Source organism: Dromiciops gliroides, chromosome 5 (assembly GCF_019393635.1).
Source record: "Dromiciops gliroides isolate mDroGli1 chromosome 5, mDroGli1.pri, whole genome shotgun sequence".
NCBI classification, from domain to species: Eukaryota; Metazoa; Chordata; class Mammalia; order Microbiotheria; family Microbiotheriidae; genus Dromiciops; species Dromiciops gliroides.
Genome location: NC_057865.1, coordinates 164630256 through 164647124, shown reverse-complemented (window position 1 = coordinate 164647124; position 16869 = coordinate 164630256). Strand labels below are relative to the sequence as shown.

General features: G+C 38.1%; 1 protein-coding gene across 3 annotated transcripts in view; it reads right to left on the bottom strand.

Moving 5' to 3' along the window:
* Positions 1-765: 765 nt before the first annotated feature.
* SEPHS1 (selenophosphate synthetase 1) overlaps positions 766-16869 on the bottom strand; it is a 39819-nt gene continuing 23715 nt past the window's right edge. For all 3 annotated transcript variants that reach the window (XM_043969110.1, XM_043969111.1, XM_043969112.1), the window contains exons 7-9: positions 15662-15761; positions 5554-5766; positions 766-3131 (exon numbers count right to left, since the gene is read on the bottom strand). In XM_043969110.1, the coding sequence (XP_043825045.1) occupies positions 2917-3131; positions 5554-5766; positions 15662-15761 (528 nt within the window). In that variant the 3' untranslated portion in view covers positions 766-2916. The remainder of the gene's footprint in view (positions 3132-5553; positions 5767-15661; positions 15762-16869) is intronic.

Here is a 16869-nt window from a genome sequence, read left to right as displayed (position 1 = left end):
CTTGACAATATTCCCACTGACAAACTAGTGGGCTCATTGTTTTTTTTTTTTTAATTTTTTAGTGAGGCGATTGGGGTTAAGTGACTTGCCCAGGGTCACACAGCTAGTAAGTGTTAAGTGTCTGAGGCCGGATTTGAACTCAGGTACTCCTGACTCCAGGGCCAGTGCTCTATCCACTGCACCACCTAGCTGCCCCGGGCTCATTGTTTTTGCAACCAATCATAGTGTAGTATCTTCAGTGTTCTAATCCAGATTTACTTTTGAATAAAAAAAAATACAAATTCTACTTGAGTTTTATGACGAGCCTGGGAAGTAAAACTCTTGTCAGTTACTAATCATTCATTTTACAACAAATTATATACCATCACAAATTTCACCAAGAATATACAAACATACAACAGGCCTGTTCTGATGTCTCCTTGGGACATGAGTGCCCCTGGGCTTTTCAAGGATATGCCAACAGAACAGAAGCTTTTCTAAGTCCTATCAAACTATTAGTGTGGCCCCTTTAATGAATTTGTATGTTTTGTCCCCAGAGGAACATCATGGCTCATCACCAGGCTAGCTCCAGGGTGAGAAATGTCTGGAATAGCAACTCTTCAAGACTGTGTTTCAAGCTGGAGGGTAGAGGGACATGGAGTGTTAGGCGGGAAGGCCTGTTAAGTTAGTCAGAGATCTGTATTGGTGGAAGGAGTATCCACACTGATGAAACCACAGATCCTTGGAAGTATATGCAATATATTTATTTATTAAAGGCACATTTACACCATGAAAGGTCAGGTTGTGCATAAAGACGGATACAATTAGAGCTACTTGATTTCTTCAGGTATCATTACAACATACCGGACATAGTTGCTGAGACAAATCGCCCAGATATTGAGGAGGGTTGTTGTACAAGATGGTCATAGGATTAAAAAAAAAAAAATCAAAAGTCACCTAGCTCTAAGTATTTTATTAGAACTTGTACTCTCTGAATTATTTCTAAATTTTCCCTATCTTCCCCCAACATTTCTGCAAGAAATTTTCTCCTAAACTACCATTAATTGGACTTCAAAGTGTCCATCTTCATTTTACTGGTAAAATAACCTGAACCATCTCATGCAGTCGTTAGCTCTTGCCTTCAAAGAAAGCATGCCAAAAATGAAAAATATCAGGATTGATTACAGAAAGCTTTCATTTTAAGAGCAACTCAAATTTAGGAATCAATAATACTTTTTTCCTTTTTTTAGCGAGGGGGAAGGTTTGAAAAGGTTCAGGTTTTATCTGAGTTCTAGCACCATTTTTTGGGAAGGCCACTTTGTCTAGTTTTTGATATATAGCAATTCATGACAAGATCGGCACACATTTCAGTGAAAATGACTCCAATTATTATAAGTTCTGTACCCTGGAATTCTGGTTAGAGTTCCACTGCTCTGCCTGTATGAGCTAGTCATTTTTCTTTGAAGGAGGACAGCTTCACAGCTTATTCTTTCAAAAGGTCTGTGGTGCTTATGGTGCCTGTGGGCAGGTCATTTTCCAAAGACTTGCTGATGCTTCATTCAGGAAGATACACATTTCAAGATCCCATCTTCTTGTGCTATGGGCAGAAGTCCCTCTAAAATGATGAGGAAATTCTAATACAAGGATATCTGTTTTCAGGACACATAAAACATTTTTTTAAAAATAGATGATGCCCTTATCCTTGAACTCCAAAATTTAACCAAAGAACAAATGGCTCACATAAAATTTAAAACTTCTATAAAACTAAATTACAATTTATTGGAGGGAACTAGATTTTAAGCAAAACCCTCCCAACTCCCTCCAAAACAAAACTAAAAAGGGCATCTGCTTATACAAGAGCAATAAAAAAAATTAAATATTTATTTGAATAACAAGTTTTAAGTTCAAGCTGCAATGTTGGCAATGTAGATTTTAACACAGATCACAAAAAGCGTGCACAAAAAAGTATTGAAGAAAAGGACAAAATAATGCTAGGAATTATGCTAAACAGCTGCTGATTTTTAAGAAAACGAAGGTCTTTAACCACTATACAAAATATAAAATGTATTAAACACTACCATCCACAGAACAGTCTTTTTATTATTGATTATATTTAAAAATTATTTGTGTAGTTAATTATATACTGAATTGTAAATGAATATTATACATTAATCCCCTTTTGGTCGGCAATTCATTGCTGCACTATAGCACATCCAATTATATTGCAAAAAGTTAGCAATTCCCCCCCCTTTTAATAAAGAAAACAATTATTGATATTACAGTAAATATTATAAGGTCTACAAATATGAAATGAAAATTTCTCCTTCAACTTCAAAGTGCTTTCCATGCAGAGTTAAGCACTTGCCTTATTTAACTGAGTGCACTACTAAGTCCAGGGTCGGAGAGATGCTTTTGGATCATAAGACTAGACTTTACAAATAAAAGACTGAAAGTAATCATGCAACCCTCTTACTACTACTGGGTATACCCATTGTGTCACCTATTCTGCCTTTCCAGAATACCATTCGAGACATCAAAAAATTATTAGACTTATAATGATAAATATACATGTAATGAAGACACAAACTGCTAAATGACACTACTACTGGTAATGTCTGTGCTACGTGAAAGCACCTTTAAAAAGAGCCTATGCGGCGAGAGATAAGTGTCTAAAGATTCAAAATGAATCAACAGTATTGGATAACAATATAATTCTCAACTCAGAAGCTGCCTCAAGATTAGGTGCATCTTCAGTTAATGTAACAGGAAAAAAAGGCAATGGATTTTATTTTATTAATTGCATCCACTCACAAATTGACCTAAGGTCACCAGATGCGTAGACACAATGAGATTTTTTTTATTACAGTCTTTAATTGTAATGATGATAAAGGAATAGATCTATTTAAAAACAAAACCAAATAGCTATTTTTGTCTAGATTAAGAGGTGGCACCAGGCGTGGGATTCACATTTTGGGTGGCCACTTGTGGTGCTACTTCGATGATCCGGGGTTTGTCTATAATTCTGGCTGTACGGTTGCCTTTCTCTACAATCCCAATAATCCATGCTTGGTGACCTTCCCCATATTTTGGGGACTTAATTTCTGCGCAGAAACGAGCTGCCTGCTCACGTGGTAAACAGATCAGAAGGCCTCCTGACAAAGAAAAAAGGATTATTCATTAGTTTTTTTACTATTTTTGAGTAACAAAGTATTTCTGTGCTCTTTACCCTAGTATCTATTTTTCCCTGTTTATGATTAAAATAAAAACGAAAATGAAACAAAAAAACCAAGTTAAATCTTTGCATTCTAAATAATCCTCTTTTCTTGAATCCCTAATTCCCCTGTCCTTACCACCAATGGTGGATCATTCCCACCATTCAAATTCTTGACTCAGAGTTACAGATTGCTAAATGGAACTGGAGAGAATAAAGAAATCACACTGAGAGGGTCAACTGAAAATTTATCGGTCCTCACTAGAGAAAAACAATCCTACTATATTCACGATTGACTTCCTATCCCATTCATCACATCCATACCTTTTCTTCTCTCTTCAAACTTCCTGGGGCACTACAGAGGCCATTTGTTGAGAGCTCCCCTTTTCCACATGACATAATCTCCACTATTTCCTCCTTCACTTTAGTCTCCAATGATGAGGGACTCCTTCTGTTCTCTAAGGCCAAGCTTTCTACAGGTACCTTTGACCCTATCTCATCCCATCCCATCTTCTCTAATAGAGGCCCTCACTCCAGTGCTCCATTTACTCTCTCCCTGTCTTTGAACAGGCTATAACCCCATGCCTAGAATGCTCTCTCCTAACCTCTGCCTTGATGACTCCACAACTTCCTTGAATGCTAAATTCAAAGAATATCACTGGCAGGAGGCCTTTCCCGTTCCCCCCAGATGTTAGTGCTTTCCCCTCTATTTTTCTTCGACTCTGTATGGATCTTGTATGCACATGCTGTCTATCCCATCAGGATGTGTGCTTCTTGAGGGCAGGAGCTGTTTTTTGCTTTATTTTTGCATCCCCTGAACTTAGCACAGTGTGGGGCACATAGCAAGTGCTCAATAAATGCTTGTTGATTAATTTCATCTCAATTTGACTTTCTGTAAAAGTGTCTTATCTTATAACATATTTTCCAAAAATCAGAGTAAACTAAAAACTAGTATGAGAGTCAAGAGACTTAGGTCCAGCTTTCACTCTCATGTGTGCTTGACCTTGGGAGTTTACCTCGCCTCTTTAGGCTTCAACCGCTCACCTGTAAAATGAGGGAGTTGAACTAGATGATCTCTAAGTTCCTTTTCAATTCTAACATTCAATGTGCCTATGACTCAAATCAACAACCATAAGCTACATCTAGGGGACTCTTCTCCCTGTCTGCTGGGATCCGGCCAAAGAAACTGTTTTGGAATTAGGGGTGGAACAAGAAACTTACCTGCCTAGCTTTGCTATTCATGTAAACATCCTCCCAAATTTGTTAGCCCACTGTTTTTTTATTAGATATTCATTCCACTGCCATCCCAAAGCTCCAAAAAGAGTTAAGAAAATAGAAACTAGTCTTTTAAAAATTACATTTCCACAGAAAAAGTGTTGAAAATAGTTTTATTAATTCTGAATAGTGAAAACAAAGGTTAATTTGTTGGTAGTTTCCTAAGACAAGAGCTGTGGAAATGCTCAAAGTTTTAATAACACTAGGAAACTACTGGAAAAAGTGATGTCTGACATAGCCTGCCAAAATTTCTTGACAAACACACCATCTCACTGTACCTCATATCTGTTTTCGCATGGGCTCAGAAAAAGAACAACAGTCATGGTCACAGAAAATAAAACAGAGAGCGAAGAAACAAAGAGGGAAGAACAAGAAGACTTTAAAGATGAAAAGGTATAATCAGGAAACAGAGAAAAGAAACAGATGGAGAGGGCAATAACAACAGATGAGTTCTCCAGAAAGAACACATTTAAAGCTTGATGCCTAGAGTCTACCTCTGGCCCTATCCCATAGCAGGTGATCATGTCTATAAGTAGCAAATGTGGGGTTCTAATTCTAACCAACTCAAAGATGAAGTTTCTAAGGAAAACTCAGTCATTACAAACCATCTACTTCATGAGAGAAGCTGAACTACCATACCTGCTTTATAAAACCACATTTGACCCTCCAGCTCTAAAGAAGCTCAAAGATATCTACACTGCTCTTTCATCAAAAAAAGTGACATCAAAATCATGTCCTTTGCTTCTTTACTGCTTCCCCGGAGTTTCCACAGAATTCCTTGGTACACAAAGTGACATGCCTTTTTTTTAAAAGACAAATATGATCCGACTGACCCACAGTCAGAATGAAGCCTAAGTTTTGAGGTCTGCCAGCACTGGTGATAAATTTGGATCGAGGGACCCCTAATCGACTAGTTTTCCCTACCATTCCAACCAACATCACCAAAACCCAGAAATCCATATGAAGAGCATGCATTTGTAAGACCGGAGCTATAAGGATCTATAAGCTAAAGATGCTGTTCCACCCAGAAACGGAATCAATGTCTTTGATCTCATCAGCAACAGGAAGAATGTGCCAAGCATCCTCACCTGATGTCTCTGGGCAGGTTCCGTGCATAAGGCCAAACATGTTTCCACAGGCCTTACTAACAGCAGCCATCTTGGCCAACACTGGAAGATTGTGGATGACAAAGGACACTTCATTCCTCTGTTGCTTAGCAAGGTTCTGTGCGTGGCCCAAGATCCCAAACCCTGTGATGTCTGTGGCTGCATGCGCATTAAAAGTGTGCATAAGTCCAGCAGCTAAGAGAGAAAAAAAAAGGTACCACTAATTACATGTATTTGGTTATCCAATAAAATGACCAAACTTTCCATGTTTCCTTTCAACTCAAAATCATACATAGGCTGTTGGACTTAAGGATTCTCATCTGACAGGTGGTTGGCACAACACTCTTGTTTTCCTCTATTGTCCCTCTTCAAAAACTAAACAAATAAAAAAATATTGGACCTACTTTTCTATTTTGTCCATTAAGCTTACGAACCAAAACTTTAATCACTAGTTATTAATACATAAATTTAAAATTTGCAAAGGGAAAGATTAAACTCCAGGAGATGATGGAACAAAAGATTATCTAGAACATCCTTAAATGCAAGATAACACAAAATTAAGCTGTTTTTGAAGTGACATGTCCTAAAAAAGTAGACTGGGAAAAGGCTTTGGCATCAGAGCATGTGGATTTCAATCTCTCTGCTGCCATCTGCTAGCTATGGGATCTTGGGCAAATCATTTCCCCCTCCCTGGGGCTAAGATCCCTCATCTGTAAATGAAGAATTTGGACTAAATTATTTCTAAGATCCTTCCAACTCTAAATCCTAAAGTGGCCTTTTAATCTGAATGAGGTAGTAAATATAATGGTTCCAATTATGCCTTTGTTTAAACAATTCAGGCACAGTCCATTCAGGTTACTTTTCCATGAGTAGAAGAGGTAGAAATAGGAAAAAGGGATGACTGTGACTTTGTAAAGCCTTGATTTTAATTTTACAAGTTTTTCATAGTTATCTCTTGTACTTAGAGAATAAGAGATCACAAAGGGAGATAAGCTTCTGAAAAAAAGTTGTACTGTTTCTTCTTCTAATTCCACTATCACTCCCCTATCCCCAAATACCCATGATAAAAAAGTATCACAAAGCACCACACAGGAATACACTAACTGTGCTTGACAATATAAGCCCTATTCAATGTCTAGAATAACCTATCCCTCTCTATCAAGAGGAAGAACGTGTTTCATCATCTTTCTAAAAGCGGTTCTATCTCAAAAATTTGTGGTTTCACATGTGTGAGGACTTAATCCACAAAAGGAAATTCTGTTCCACAAAAGTAGGTTGAGTTGATTCCTACTCAATAGTGGAATGGTAGGTTATGGGATGCTTAGCCAAAAGAGGTCACCTTTTGGCCAACGCCGATGATGTGACTCTCAACTTAACCGTACAGGTCCTTAAGCAACAGACATACAGTCCAATTTGGGGTCTGGACCTGAAGTCTTTCCCATCTGACAGGCTTTGCCAGAAGTAACACAACAGCCATGTACACTAGCCAGAGGCTCTACTTCATTGACATAGCACTTGAGGGTTACCTCCTCTCCCAATAAGGCATTAAACGTAGGATATTAGTGGATAGAAGTATCAATTATCAAGAGACCAAGTCAATAATAGGAATGTCTATAGTGAAGTACTGACTATATTCCCAATACAAAGCTTCTTAAGTGTCTAAATCTCAGCAAATAATCCACATGAAAAATAAGAAAGCCATCATATGACACTCAAAAAACATTTTTTAAAAACCTATTACCTAGTGATTAAGATTTATCTGCCTTAAGAGAAAACTACTGGAAGTTCAGAAAAATTAAACTCTGAGTGACTGGGGGGAAAGATGTTGGGAAGGGAATCTGGAGTCCTGAAGAAGGAAAAGAAATCTTATAGAAAGAATCAGATAATTAAAAATAATAATAGCTAAGACTTATATAGCATTTTAAAGTTTGCAATGAGCTTTTACATATATTATTTCATTTGAGTCTCACAACAACTCTGTTAAGTGGTTGGTCTTATCCCTGTTTTACAAATGGGGAAATTAAGTCTGAGAAAAATTACTTGCCCAGAGTCATACATCTACTAAGTGTCTCACATAAAATTAAAACTCAGGTCCTTCCTGACTTCCAAGCCAGAAATTTAAAAATCTAAGAATGGGCTTACCTAAATGCCATGATCAAAAAAAGAATCTATACAGAACATTTTAAGAAATCCTAAGAAAAAAACTGTCTAGATCTATCTCATAGAAGCAGAGCAAAAAGAAAAAGAAATAATCCACTGATTACCTCCTGTAAGAAACCCCCAAAAAGAAAACTCCCAGGAATATTATAGCCAAAATCCAGTGTTTCCAGGTCAAAGAAAAAAAATATAGCCAACCATGCTGAAATAAAAAAATCCAAGTACCAAAAGATGCACAGTCAGTATCACACTTGATTTAGCAGCTACCACTCCAGTGGGAAATAGCGCTTATAATACAATATTCCACAAGGTAAAGATGATAGAGGTTTCTAATTATGAATAACTTACCCAGAAAAACTAAGTAGAATTCCACAGGGGAAAAAATAAAACGGAAGACTTCTATACATTCTTGTTGAAAAGAACAAAACTGTGCAGGAACTTTGAAGTTCTAACACAAGAATTAAAAAGAAGTGTAAAAAGATAAATACAAATGAACAGCCATGAGAGACTCAACAAAGAAACTGCTTACTTTCAAATATGGGGAGATGATACATGTGTCCCCTCTGAACTCTAGCATCATCAGGAGTCACAGAGGGACTCTACTTAGACAAAGCCCAGGAGCAGCTCAGGAGTTATGGCTAGATGATTATAAAAGAAGAATGGAAGGACAGGGAAAAGAAAGACAAGAGGGGTAAGGGTGGGGGAAGGACAGAAAGGTTAGGGAAGATTCTTTCACATAACTGGGGTGCAAAAGCAGACATCAATACAAACAAGGAAGAGGAGACTTAGGGGGAATGGCTGACACCTGAACCTCACTCTTACCTGAACTGGTCAAATGAGAAAAAAATATGCATGCATATATATATATATATGTATATATATGTATATGTATATATGTATGTATATATATACACACACACACTTATATACACACACACACATTTTTTTGGCACAGAAATAAATATTATTCAATAGGGAAATTGGAGGGAAAGGGGAGAAGGGGAATTAGAGGAAGAAGAGATTAAGGGAGTGATTAGTTCAAGCAAAACAAACTCTAACTAAAGATATACAAAATTATACCTCTTTTTCACATGTCAAAGAATGGAAATCTGAAGTAGGGCCTATAAATTGGGGAATACTGATGAACAAGTTATGGTATACAAATATGATAGAATGACTATTGTGCTGTAAGAAATGATGAAGGGGACACCTTCAGAGAAACTTGGGAAGTCTTAAATAAACTGATGCAGGGTGAAATGAACAGAACAATTTATACAATGACAATAATGTGGAAGAAACAAATCACTCTGAAAGGATTAGGAATTCTGATCAGTGTTAATGACCAGATAGAATTCCAGAGGACTAAGGATGAAACATGGCACCCACCTCCAGAGAGAGAAGTGAAGTACCCAGAGAGTAAAATGAGAAATTTTTTTGGACATGGCCAATGCAAAAATTTCTTTTGTTTGTTTTCCTTTTGTTCTCAAATTTTTTTGGGGGGGTGGGGTGCTGTTTGGGCTAAGAGAAGGTAGATTTTTGCTGACGGAAAAAGAAAGTAATTTGTGGAGTCAGAATAGAAGGAAATTGAGAGAAGGGAAGGAAGGAAGGAAAGAGAGGAAGAAGAGGGAGAGAGAGGGAGAGTGAGGGAGGAAGGGAGAGAGAGAGAAAGAGAAACTTCACATATCTCAGAGGATCTAAAAGCAGCCCTTTACATGAACCCAATCCTCACCTACAATACATGATCAATTCTATGTTAATAAAGAAAATATTTTGTGGTAGAGTTCTTTTAGTTGGTTTTTTGTTTTGCTAAATATTAAAAAAAACTTTATTAGAAGTATTGCTTTGCAATTCTAGAAAGTTGTAAGACAAAAAAATGAGTAGTGCTTCATTCTTGATTCTAGAATTGAACTATGGGACTCTAAGTATAAATGAAAGCTAATCAATCAATCAATCAATCAATAAGCATCATTAAGCATTTACTATGGCCAGACTTTGTTAAGCCCTGGGGATACAAATGAAAGGCAAAAACAAATGTAACCCTTCTTCCAAGAAACTTAGATCTTAACAGAGGAGACAGTATGTACATAAAAAGGTATATCCAATATACAGAGCAGGTAGAAGGTTACATTATAGGGGAACTGGCCAATTGAGTATAATGAATTCCTGACTTAGAAATCAAGTTATTATTTTTGCCATGCTCTGCTGCCCCTCTCTAGGAGACAGTCTTATTACAATGTAATTTTTCTGTTTCATTCATAGTGGTTTTTAATAGCTCTTATCTTTGTGGAGGTCATAATACTGATATACATAAAACAATAAAATGGCTTTAATTATAACAAGTTCACTAAAATAGCAAAAAAAACCCCAACCCCCCCCCACAACCCCTCATATTCTAGTAAAGATAATGGGAGAAAAATGGAATGATATAAGGAATGACAAGAATGGAATTACCCATTTACATACCCCAAATCAAGGAATCAAAGCAAATATGTCAGTGTTAACATTTTAATTAATAGAAAATTATTGTGCAAATATTAGGGACTGCATAAATTCTTTTTCTTTTATTTCATTTATATATTCTCTGAAACTTCGAGGACATATGAATTATAGAAAATTAGATCTAAGCTGATGATGTAAAGCTGAGATGTCAACTCATAATTTCCTACCCGGTTGCTCTCCTGGATTTCATGATCCTCAGAAACTCATTATTCTGCCAGATAAAATCAACTCTGAAGCTCATATCTCCTCAGCTCTAGCAGTCCCTGGGGTCCTTCCCTCTCTCAGACTGGAGAGCAGACACTGGAGAGCTCCCAGCAGATCCTCTACCATTTAAGGAAGACACTAGGGGAATTAACCTCATTATTTCCCACCTGGCTGCTCTCCTGGATTTCCTCCTGTCCAGAATCTCATCATTTTGCAAGATGAATTCAACTCTATAACTCCCACCTCCTCTGATCATATCCTGCCTCAGCTGCAGCACAATATCATTCTATGTGGCTAACCCTCTCCCTTTTAGGCTTCCTTTTATGTGCTGTCTTCCTCCATTAGACTGTGAGCTCCTTGAGGGCAGAGACTGTCTTATGCCTTTATTTGTATGCTTAGCATGGTGTTTGGCACATAGTAGGTGCTTAAGAGATGTATACTGAGTGATTTATTGCTTCAACTGAACTAGTCCCCATACTTTGTAGGTAAGGAAATTGTCACTATCTTACTCAACCATCACACTTTTCAACAGAGTTAAGGGCAAACCTTGGCCTCTATCAGTCTCACAAACAACTTGCTATTTTTGTCTTGCTTAGCACCATTTTTTATATTTTGGAGGTACGTATAACAGCAAGGATCTGTATAGCACCTCAAGGTTGCAAAACACATCACAAAGTATGGAATATTAGAATCATCTAGTTAAAACCTGTCATTTTATAGATGAGGGAACTGAGGTCCAGGAAGATAAGAAATTGATTCAAGGTGCCTAGTGAGCTAGTGGCAGAGGCAGAACACAAACCCAACTTGTCTCACTGCAAGGTTCAGGTTCTTCTTCCATGGGGCCTCAACCCCGGAAGATTAGGCAGGGCAAACATCACATGAATGAGAAAACTAAGACACAATCACAGAGCTGCTAAGTACCTGAGTCTAGACTTGAAGCACAGCATCATGGAACGTGGAGCTAGCAGGGCCTCTTCTAGTCCAACTGCCCCACTTTATGGACTCCAAGAGCAAGGGCTCTTTCTACCACACTAATTCCATATATCTAGTTGTCCATAATTCTAGGGCTCTAGAAACCAGGATATTACTAAGCTGCTCTATAAGGAAGTAAATGTTCATTATTTCCAATACCAAAACTATTTGGAAAAACAGGCAAAAGAGTCCTAACATTAAGTTCCTTTTATGGGACAAATATGGTGCTGATGCCCAAACTAGGAAGAGCCAAAACAGAGAAAGAAAATTATAGACCAATTTCCCTAATGAATATTGATGTAAAATGTTAAATAAAATATTAGCCAAGAGATTACAGCAATTTATCACCAGGATAATACACTATGACCAGGTGGGATTTATACCAGGAATGCAGGGCTGGTTCAATATTAGGAAAACTATCAACATAATTGACCACATCAAAAACAAAACTAACTAAAATCATAAGATTATCTAAACAGATGCAGAGAAAGCTTGTGACAAAATACAGCACCCATTTCTATTAAAAACACTGGAGAACATAGGAATAAATGGAGTTTTCCTTAAAATAAAGCCATCAGGGGGCAGCTAGGTGGCATAGTGGATAAAGCACCGGCCTTGGATTCAGGAGGACCCAAGTTCAAATTCGGCCTCAGACACTTGACACTTACTAGCTGTGTTACCCTGGGCAAGTCACTTAATCCCCATAGCCCCGCAAAAATAAAATAAAATAAAATAAAGTAATAATAATAATAATAAAACCATCAGCAAGCATTATATGTAATGGGGATAATTTAGATGTTCCCTGTAAGATCAGGGGTGAAACAAGGATTCCTATTATTGTCACTATTATTTAATATTATATAGAAATGTTAGCTTTAGTGATAAGAGAAGAAAAAGGAATTGAAGAAATTAGAATAGGCAAAGAGGAAGTAAATATTTATATGCTGGTGCCACCTTATTCTCAAAGCATAAATAAACCTTACTGGTTCCACAGGAACCAGTCCAACACATGTCCACAACAACATGTCCAAACAGAACTCATTACCTCCTCCTCCTCTTTCATTCAAGGGTACCATCAACCTTCAAATCTATTAGCTTTGCAAGTTTAGTATTATCTTACATATCCAGTTAACTGCCAGATCTTACCATTTTTTCTAGCTTTACAACCTCTCATTCATATTCTCGCATTACTCAGATACCCACTGTCTTAGTTCAGGCCCTCTTTACTTTTCAGCTAGACTGCTGTAATGTCTCATTTTTTGTACTCTGAGTCCTTCACCTCTCTATTGGGGGTGGTTAGCATGTTTCATTATTAGTCCTAATTGGCTTCCCTAACTCAAGCATCTCCCTGCACCAGTTCATCTCTTGACAAAACAGGGAAAGTGATTTTTCTTAAATGTAGGTCTGACTATGTCACTCCCCTACTCAATAACCAGCATTGCCTCCTTATTGCCTCTGGGATCAAATATAAACTCCTTTGATGGGCTCTTAATGCTCTTCACAACTGAGTTTCAGCTTATCTCTCCAAAGACACAGACTGTACCCACTGTCAGGAGGCAGCTTCTTTCTTGGCACTTGTACTCTCCGCTCCTGGCACAGTGCTTGGGCTCTCTCTATTCAACTCTGCTTCATGGAATCCTTTACCCATGTTAAGCATAAAGCCTCTCATGATTCCAACTGCTAGAGCCCCACTTCCCTAAGTTACCCAGTGTTTATTATGCATTTACTCTGTAGACACTCATACATGTATGTGTCTTCTCTCCCTAGAGAAGGTAAACTAATTGGGAAGAGCTACAGCTTCATTCTTGTCTCCATATCCCAGCACCTAACACAATACGTGGCACATAGCAGGCACAAAAACTGCTTGAGGCCTGAATTATTAACTCTAGCATGTGACATTAGCTGTAGGTTGAGGGATCGTGTCTTATTCAACGGAATAAATATTTATAAAGCAAGTACCTGTATGCATACTACTGTGTTAAGTCTGGGGAAAGACAAGAATTTAGATAAGACATGATTCCTGCCTTCATCAAACAAGCAGTCAAACAGCACAAGAACAAACCAATAAAATACACAACACTGCATAATAAATATATTAGGGAAGAGTTAGAACAAAATGCTACATGGAGTCAGGGAGAAGGGTTGTTGTTGATGGGAAAGAATCTCAGATGGGCTCATGGAACATTTGAGACGGGCTTTAGAGGACAGGGAGGGATTCATCAGGAGGCAGCTAGGTGGATTAGTTGACAGATCCCTGGGCCTGGAGTCAGGAAGACCTGAATTCAAATTGTCCCAGAGACTTACTATCTGTGTGACCCTGGGCAAGTCACCTAATTTAAGCTCTGTTTGCCAGAATCCACTGAAGAAGGACATTGCAATCTACTCCAGTATCTTTGCCAAGAAAACCCCAAAGACAGCACTGGAGTGCTATGGTCCATGGGGTCACAAAGAGTAAGACACAACTGAATGATTAACAAGAACAAAGTGATTCACCAAAAGGAAGGGAAGACATTTTAGGCTGAGAGAATGTTGTAAGCAAGGGGAGCTTATATGCCAGGAAAAGGCATTTAGTAGCTAATAATAATAATAATAATAATAATAAGCCAATGAAGATTTTTGAATAGCCTGACATGACCAGATGTATGCATATTTCAATGAAAAAAATGAGTAAATGGGGGCAGCTAGGTGGCACAGTGGATAGAGCACCAGCCCTGGAGTCAGGAGGACCTGAGTTCAAATCCAGCCTCAGACACTTGACACTTACTAGCTTTGTCACCTTGGGCATGTCACTTAACCCTTATTGCCCACCCCCCCCCAATAAAAAATTAGTAAAGGCCTAATATTGTGTTAATTAGTAAAATTAGAAAATGCCTAGTATGTGTGAAACATTCGGGATAGAAAGACCAAAATCAAATACTTCTTGCTCTCAAAGAGCTTATATTCCATTTAAAGGAGATAACACAGACCTTTTGAGATTCTTTGGGTGCCTCTGAAGTCAAGGGAGTAGTGATCAACTATGCCAAATTCTACAAAGTGCTTAAGGACAATAAGGACTGGAGGGAAAAAAAGGCTACTGTTACCACTGGTGACATCACTGGGGAGCACTGAAAAAGTGAACTGGTAGGGACAAAAGCCAGAATGCAAGAGGTCATGGGGAAAATACAGGTATAAGGAAGTGATCAACAGTAAGAGGGAAGAAAGAGGTGGGATGGAAGCTTAATGGAGTAGAAAGATGGAGGGTCAGGATATTTTGGGGATTTTTTTAGGATTGGGGAAACCTGAGGATATCTGTGGGCAGGTGGGAAAGAGCAGGGGAAAAGGAAAAACTGAACATAAATGAAACAGGAGAGAAAGCTTGGGGAACCAGATGTTAGAGGTGACAGGAGGAAATGGGAGCAAGTGTACAGGCGTGGCAAGAGGGATGCCACGTCTGGGATTAGAGCAAAGGGAGGGAGAATGGGTGATAACAGAATGAAGGTGAAGGAGTTTCTTATGGACGGCCTTAATCTTCTTTCTCAAGGCAGCAGGAAAGTGAATTAACTCCTGTAAGTGTAAGGGGTGATGAACAAGTATGAGATTTGAGAAGTTTAGAAAAGCTCTGAACAGCTACTATGGAGAAGGAAATGGGGAGTCTATTTTAGATCTTCCTCAGAGCCTAGCACTCTTTTATATACATAAGAGGCACAGTACATGTTGGTTAAACAGAATTTAATGATTGATTTAATAAAACTTTGAACTAAAAGAGGAATAGCTGTTCTAAGACAGGTATAAACTCAGCCAGTTTAGAGCCCAGGAAATAACACTGAAGTGCCAGTATCTCAAAATTTAAAAACAAACATCCCCATCCCAATTTACATATAACTTGTCTATGTTAAAACTCTTATAAAAGACTAAGGTTTTTAGTATCCTCAATTCTCTACTCATTGAGCTTTATTAAACCCCTCAAAAACAAGCCAGGAAGGAAAATCAATCTGTATAAACAGTCAGGTGAGCATGTGCTACCTATCAGCTCACACAACTTTTTATATGTGTACTTAACCAGATTTGCAAATAGCATTTATTTGGAATGAAGGAGATTCCGCAAATTCATCACAAAGTATGTTGACTTCATGTCCTTCACTACTGAAAGATCTTCAGGTACAAGGATGGGGAAGGCTAGCTACTATATTGGGGTAACTTACACATTTTGTGGGTCTTTTTAAGGTTCTAGTTATGACTTCATTGGATTCAAGACACAACAGACTCCCCTTTCTCCTACCTGTCCGGTTGAGCCTTGCCATGTTCATCATTGCTTCTTGATATGCCAATTCCACATCTTCCTGGGTGACCACAAGTTTAATTTTATTCCACTTTTCTGGCTAATGGGAAGTTTTAAAACAAAAAAGAAAAAGAGAGAAATGTCATTTATTGTCTTTTTTTTCAACCAGTGACAAAGCAGCTTGTTTCTGTTTTGTTTGGGGGTTGGTTTGTTTTTTGGATAGAAACCTTCAGACATTCTTTATTCCTAAAGTTTTTACTTATGTAGCTCTGTATATAAAGTCTACTTTTTTTGGCTTCCTAATGATTTCTTCCATGACCAGTATTTTGAGGTGTCCATCAGACACTGCATCGTGAAAGCCTGCCCTCCCTCAACTCACCCTTTTGTAATCAGATATTGCAGCTCACAGGATATGTAAGACCAGCGACTGATTGTTCACGTGTCCTGGCAGAGGAACATACTGGCTGCAGTGTGTAGGCAAGAAAAGTTGGGTGTTAAATACAAGGTTGAAGCTCCCCTCTCATGGGGGTGCAAATCACATTCTTAATCACGCCAAACCTTTAGTTGACTTTTCTCCCCATTATTCTCATTAAATGGCTGCTTCTCACCTTGGATGTTATGACAACATAATGGTTGTTCAAAATTCCTTTACTGTACATTTTGGGGCAGTTTGCCGGTCTACCCTTGTTTATACAAATTTCAATGAAATAATTTTGATGGACTGAGACCACTGGTCAAAGGAAAGCCAAATTTCTATCAAAGACATACAGAAATAGACAAACAGACAAACACACACACACACACACACACACACACACACACCTCCTCATGGATAAGCTCTGTGTTCAAAGGAGTAACAAGAGAAGAATCTTTCTCCTTTCTTCCTCATTCTGCTCTCACAGGAACTTGGCAAAGAAAAATTTGTCCTGACTTCAACAGGGAAAATACATTTTGCTGTCCCTTTGAGTGGGACACATATCAATGTAACTGAATTTTGTGGGATTTGAGTGAGGACTACTACTTCTACTCCAGCTAAACTGGAAAAGGCTAAGGGATAGGCATGGCAAGATCCAGAGGGAGAATATTCCAGATATTCTCAGCTTTTTATATCATTTCTACAACTTGCTTGCTAAAATACTAAAGACCTGGAAGATGTTCTATGTAAAAGGAACTCAACAAAAAATACTAGTATTATAGCCTACCAGTCC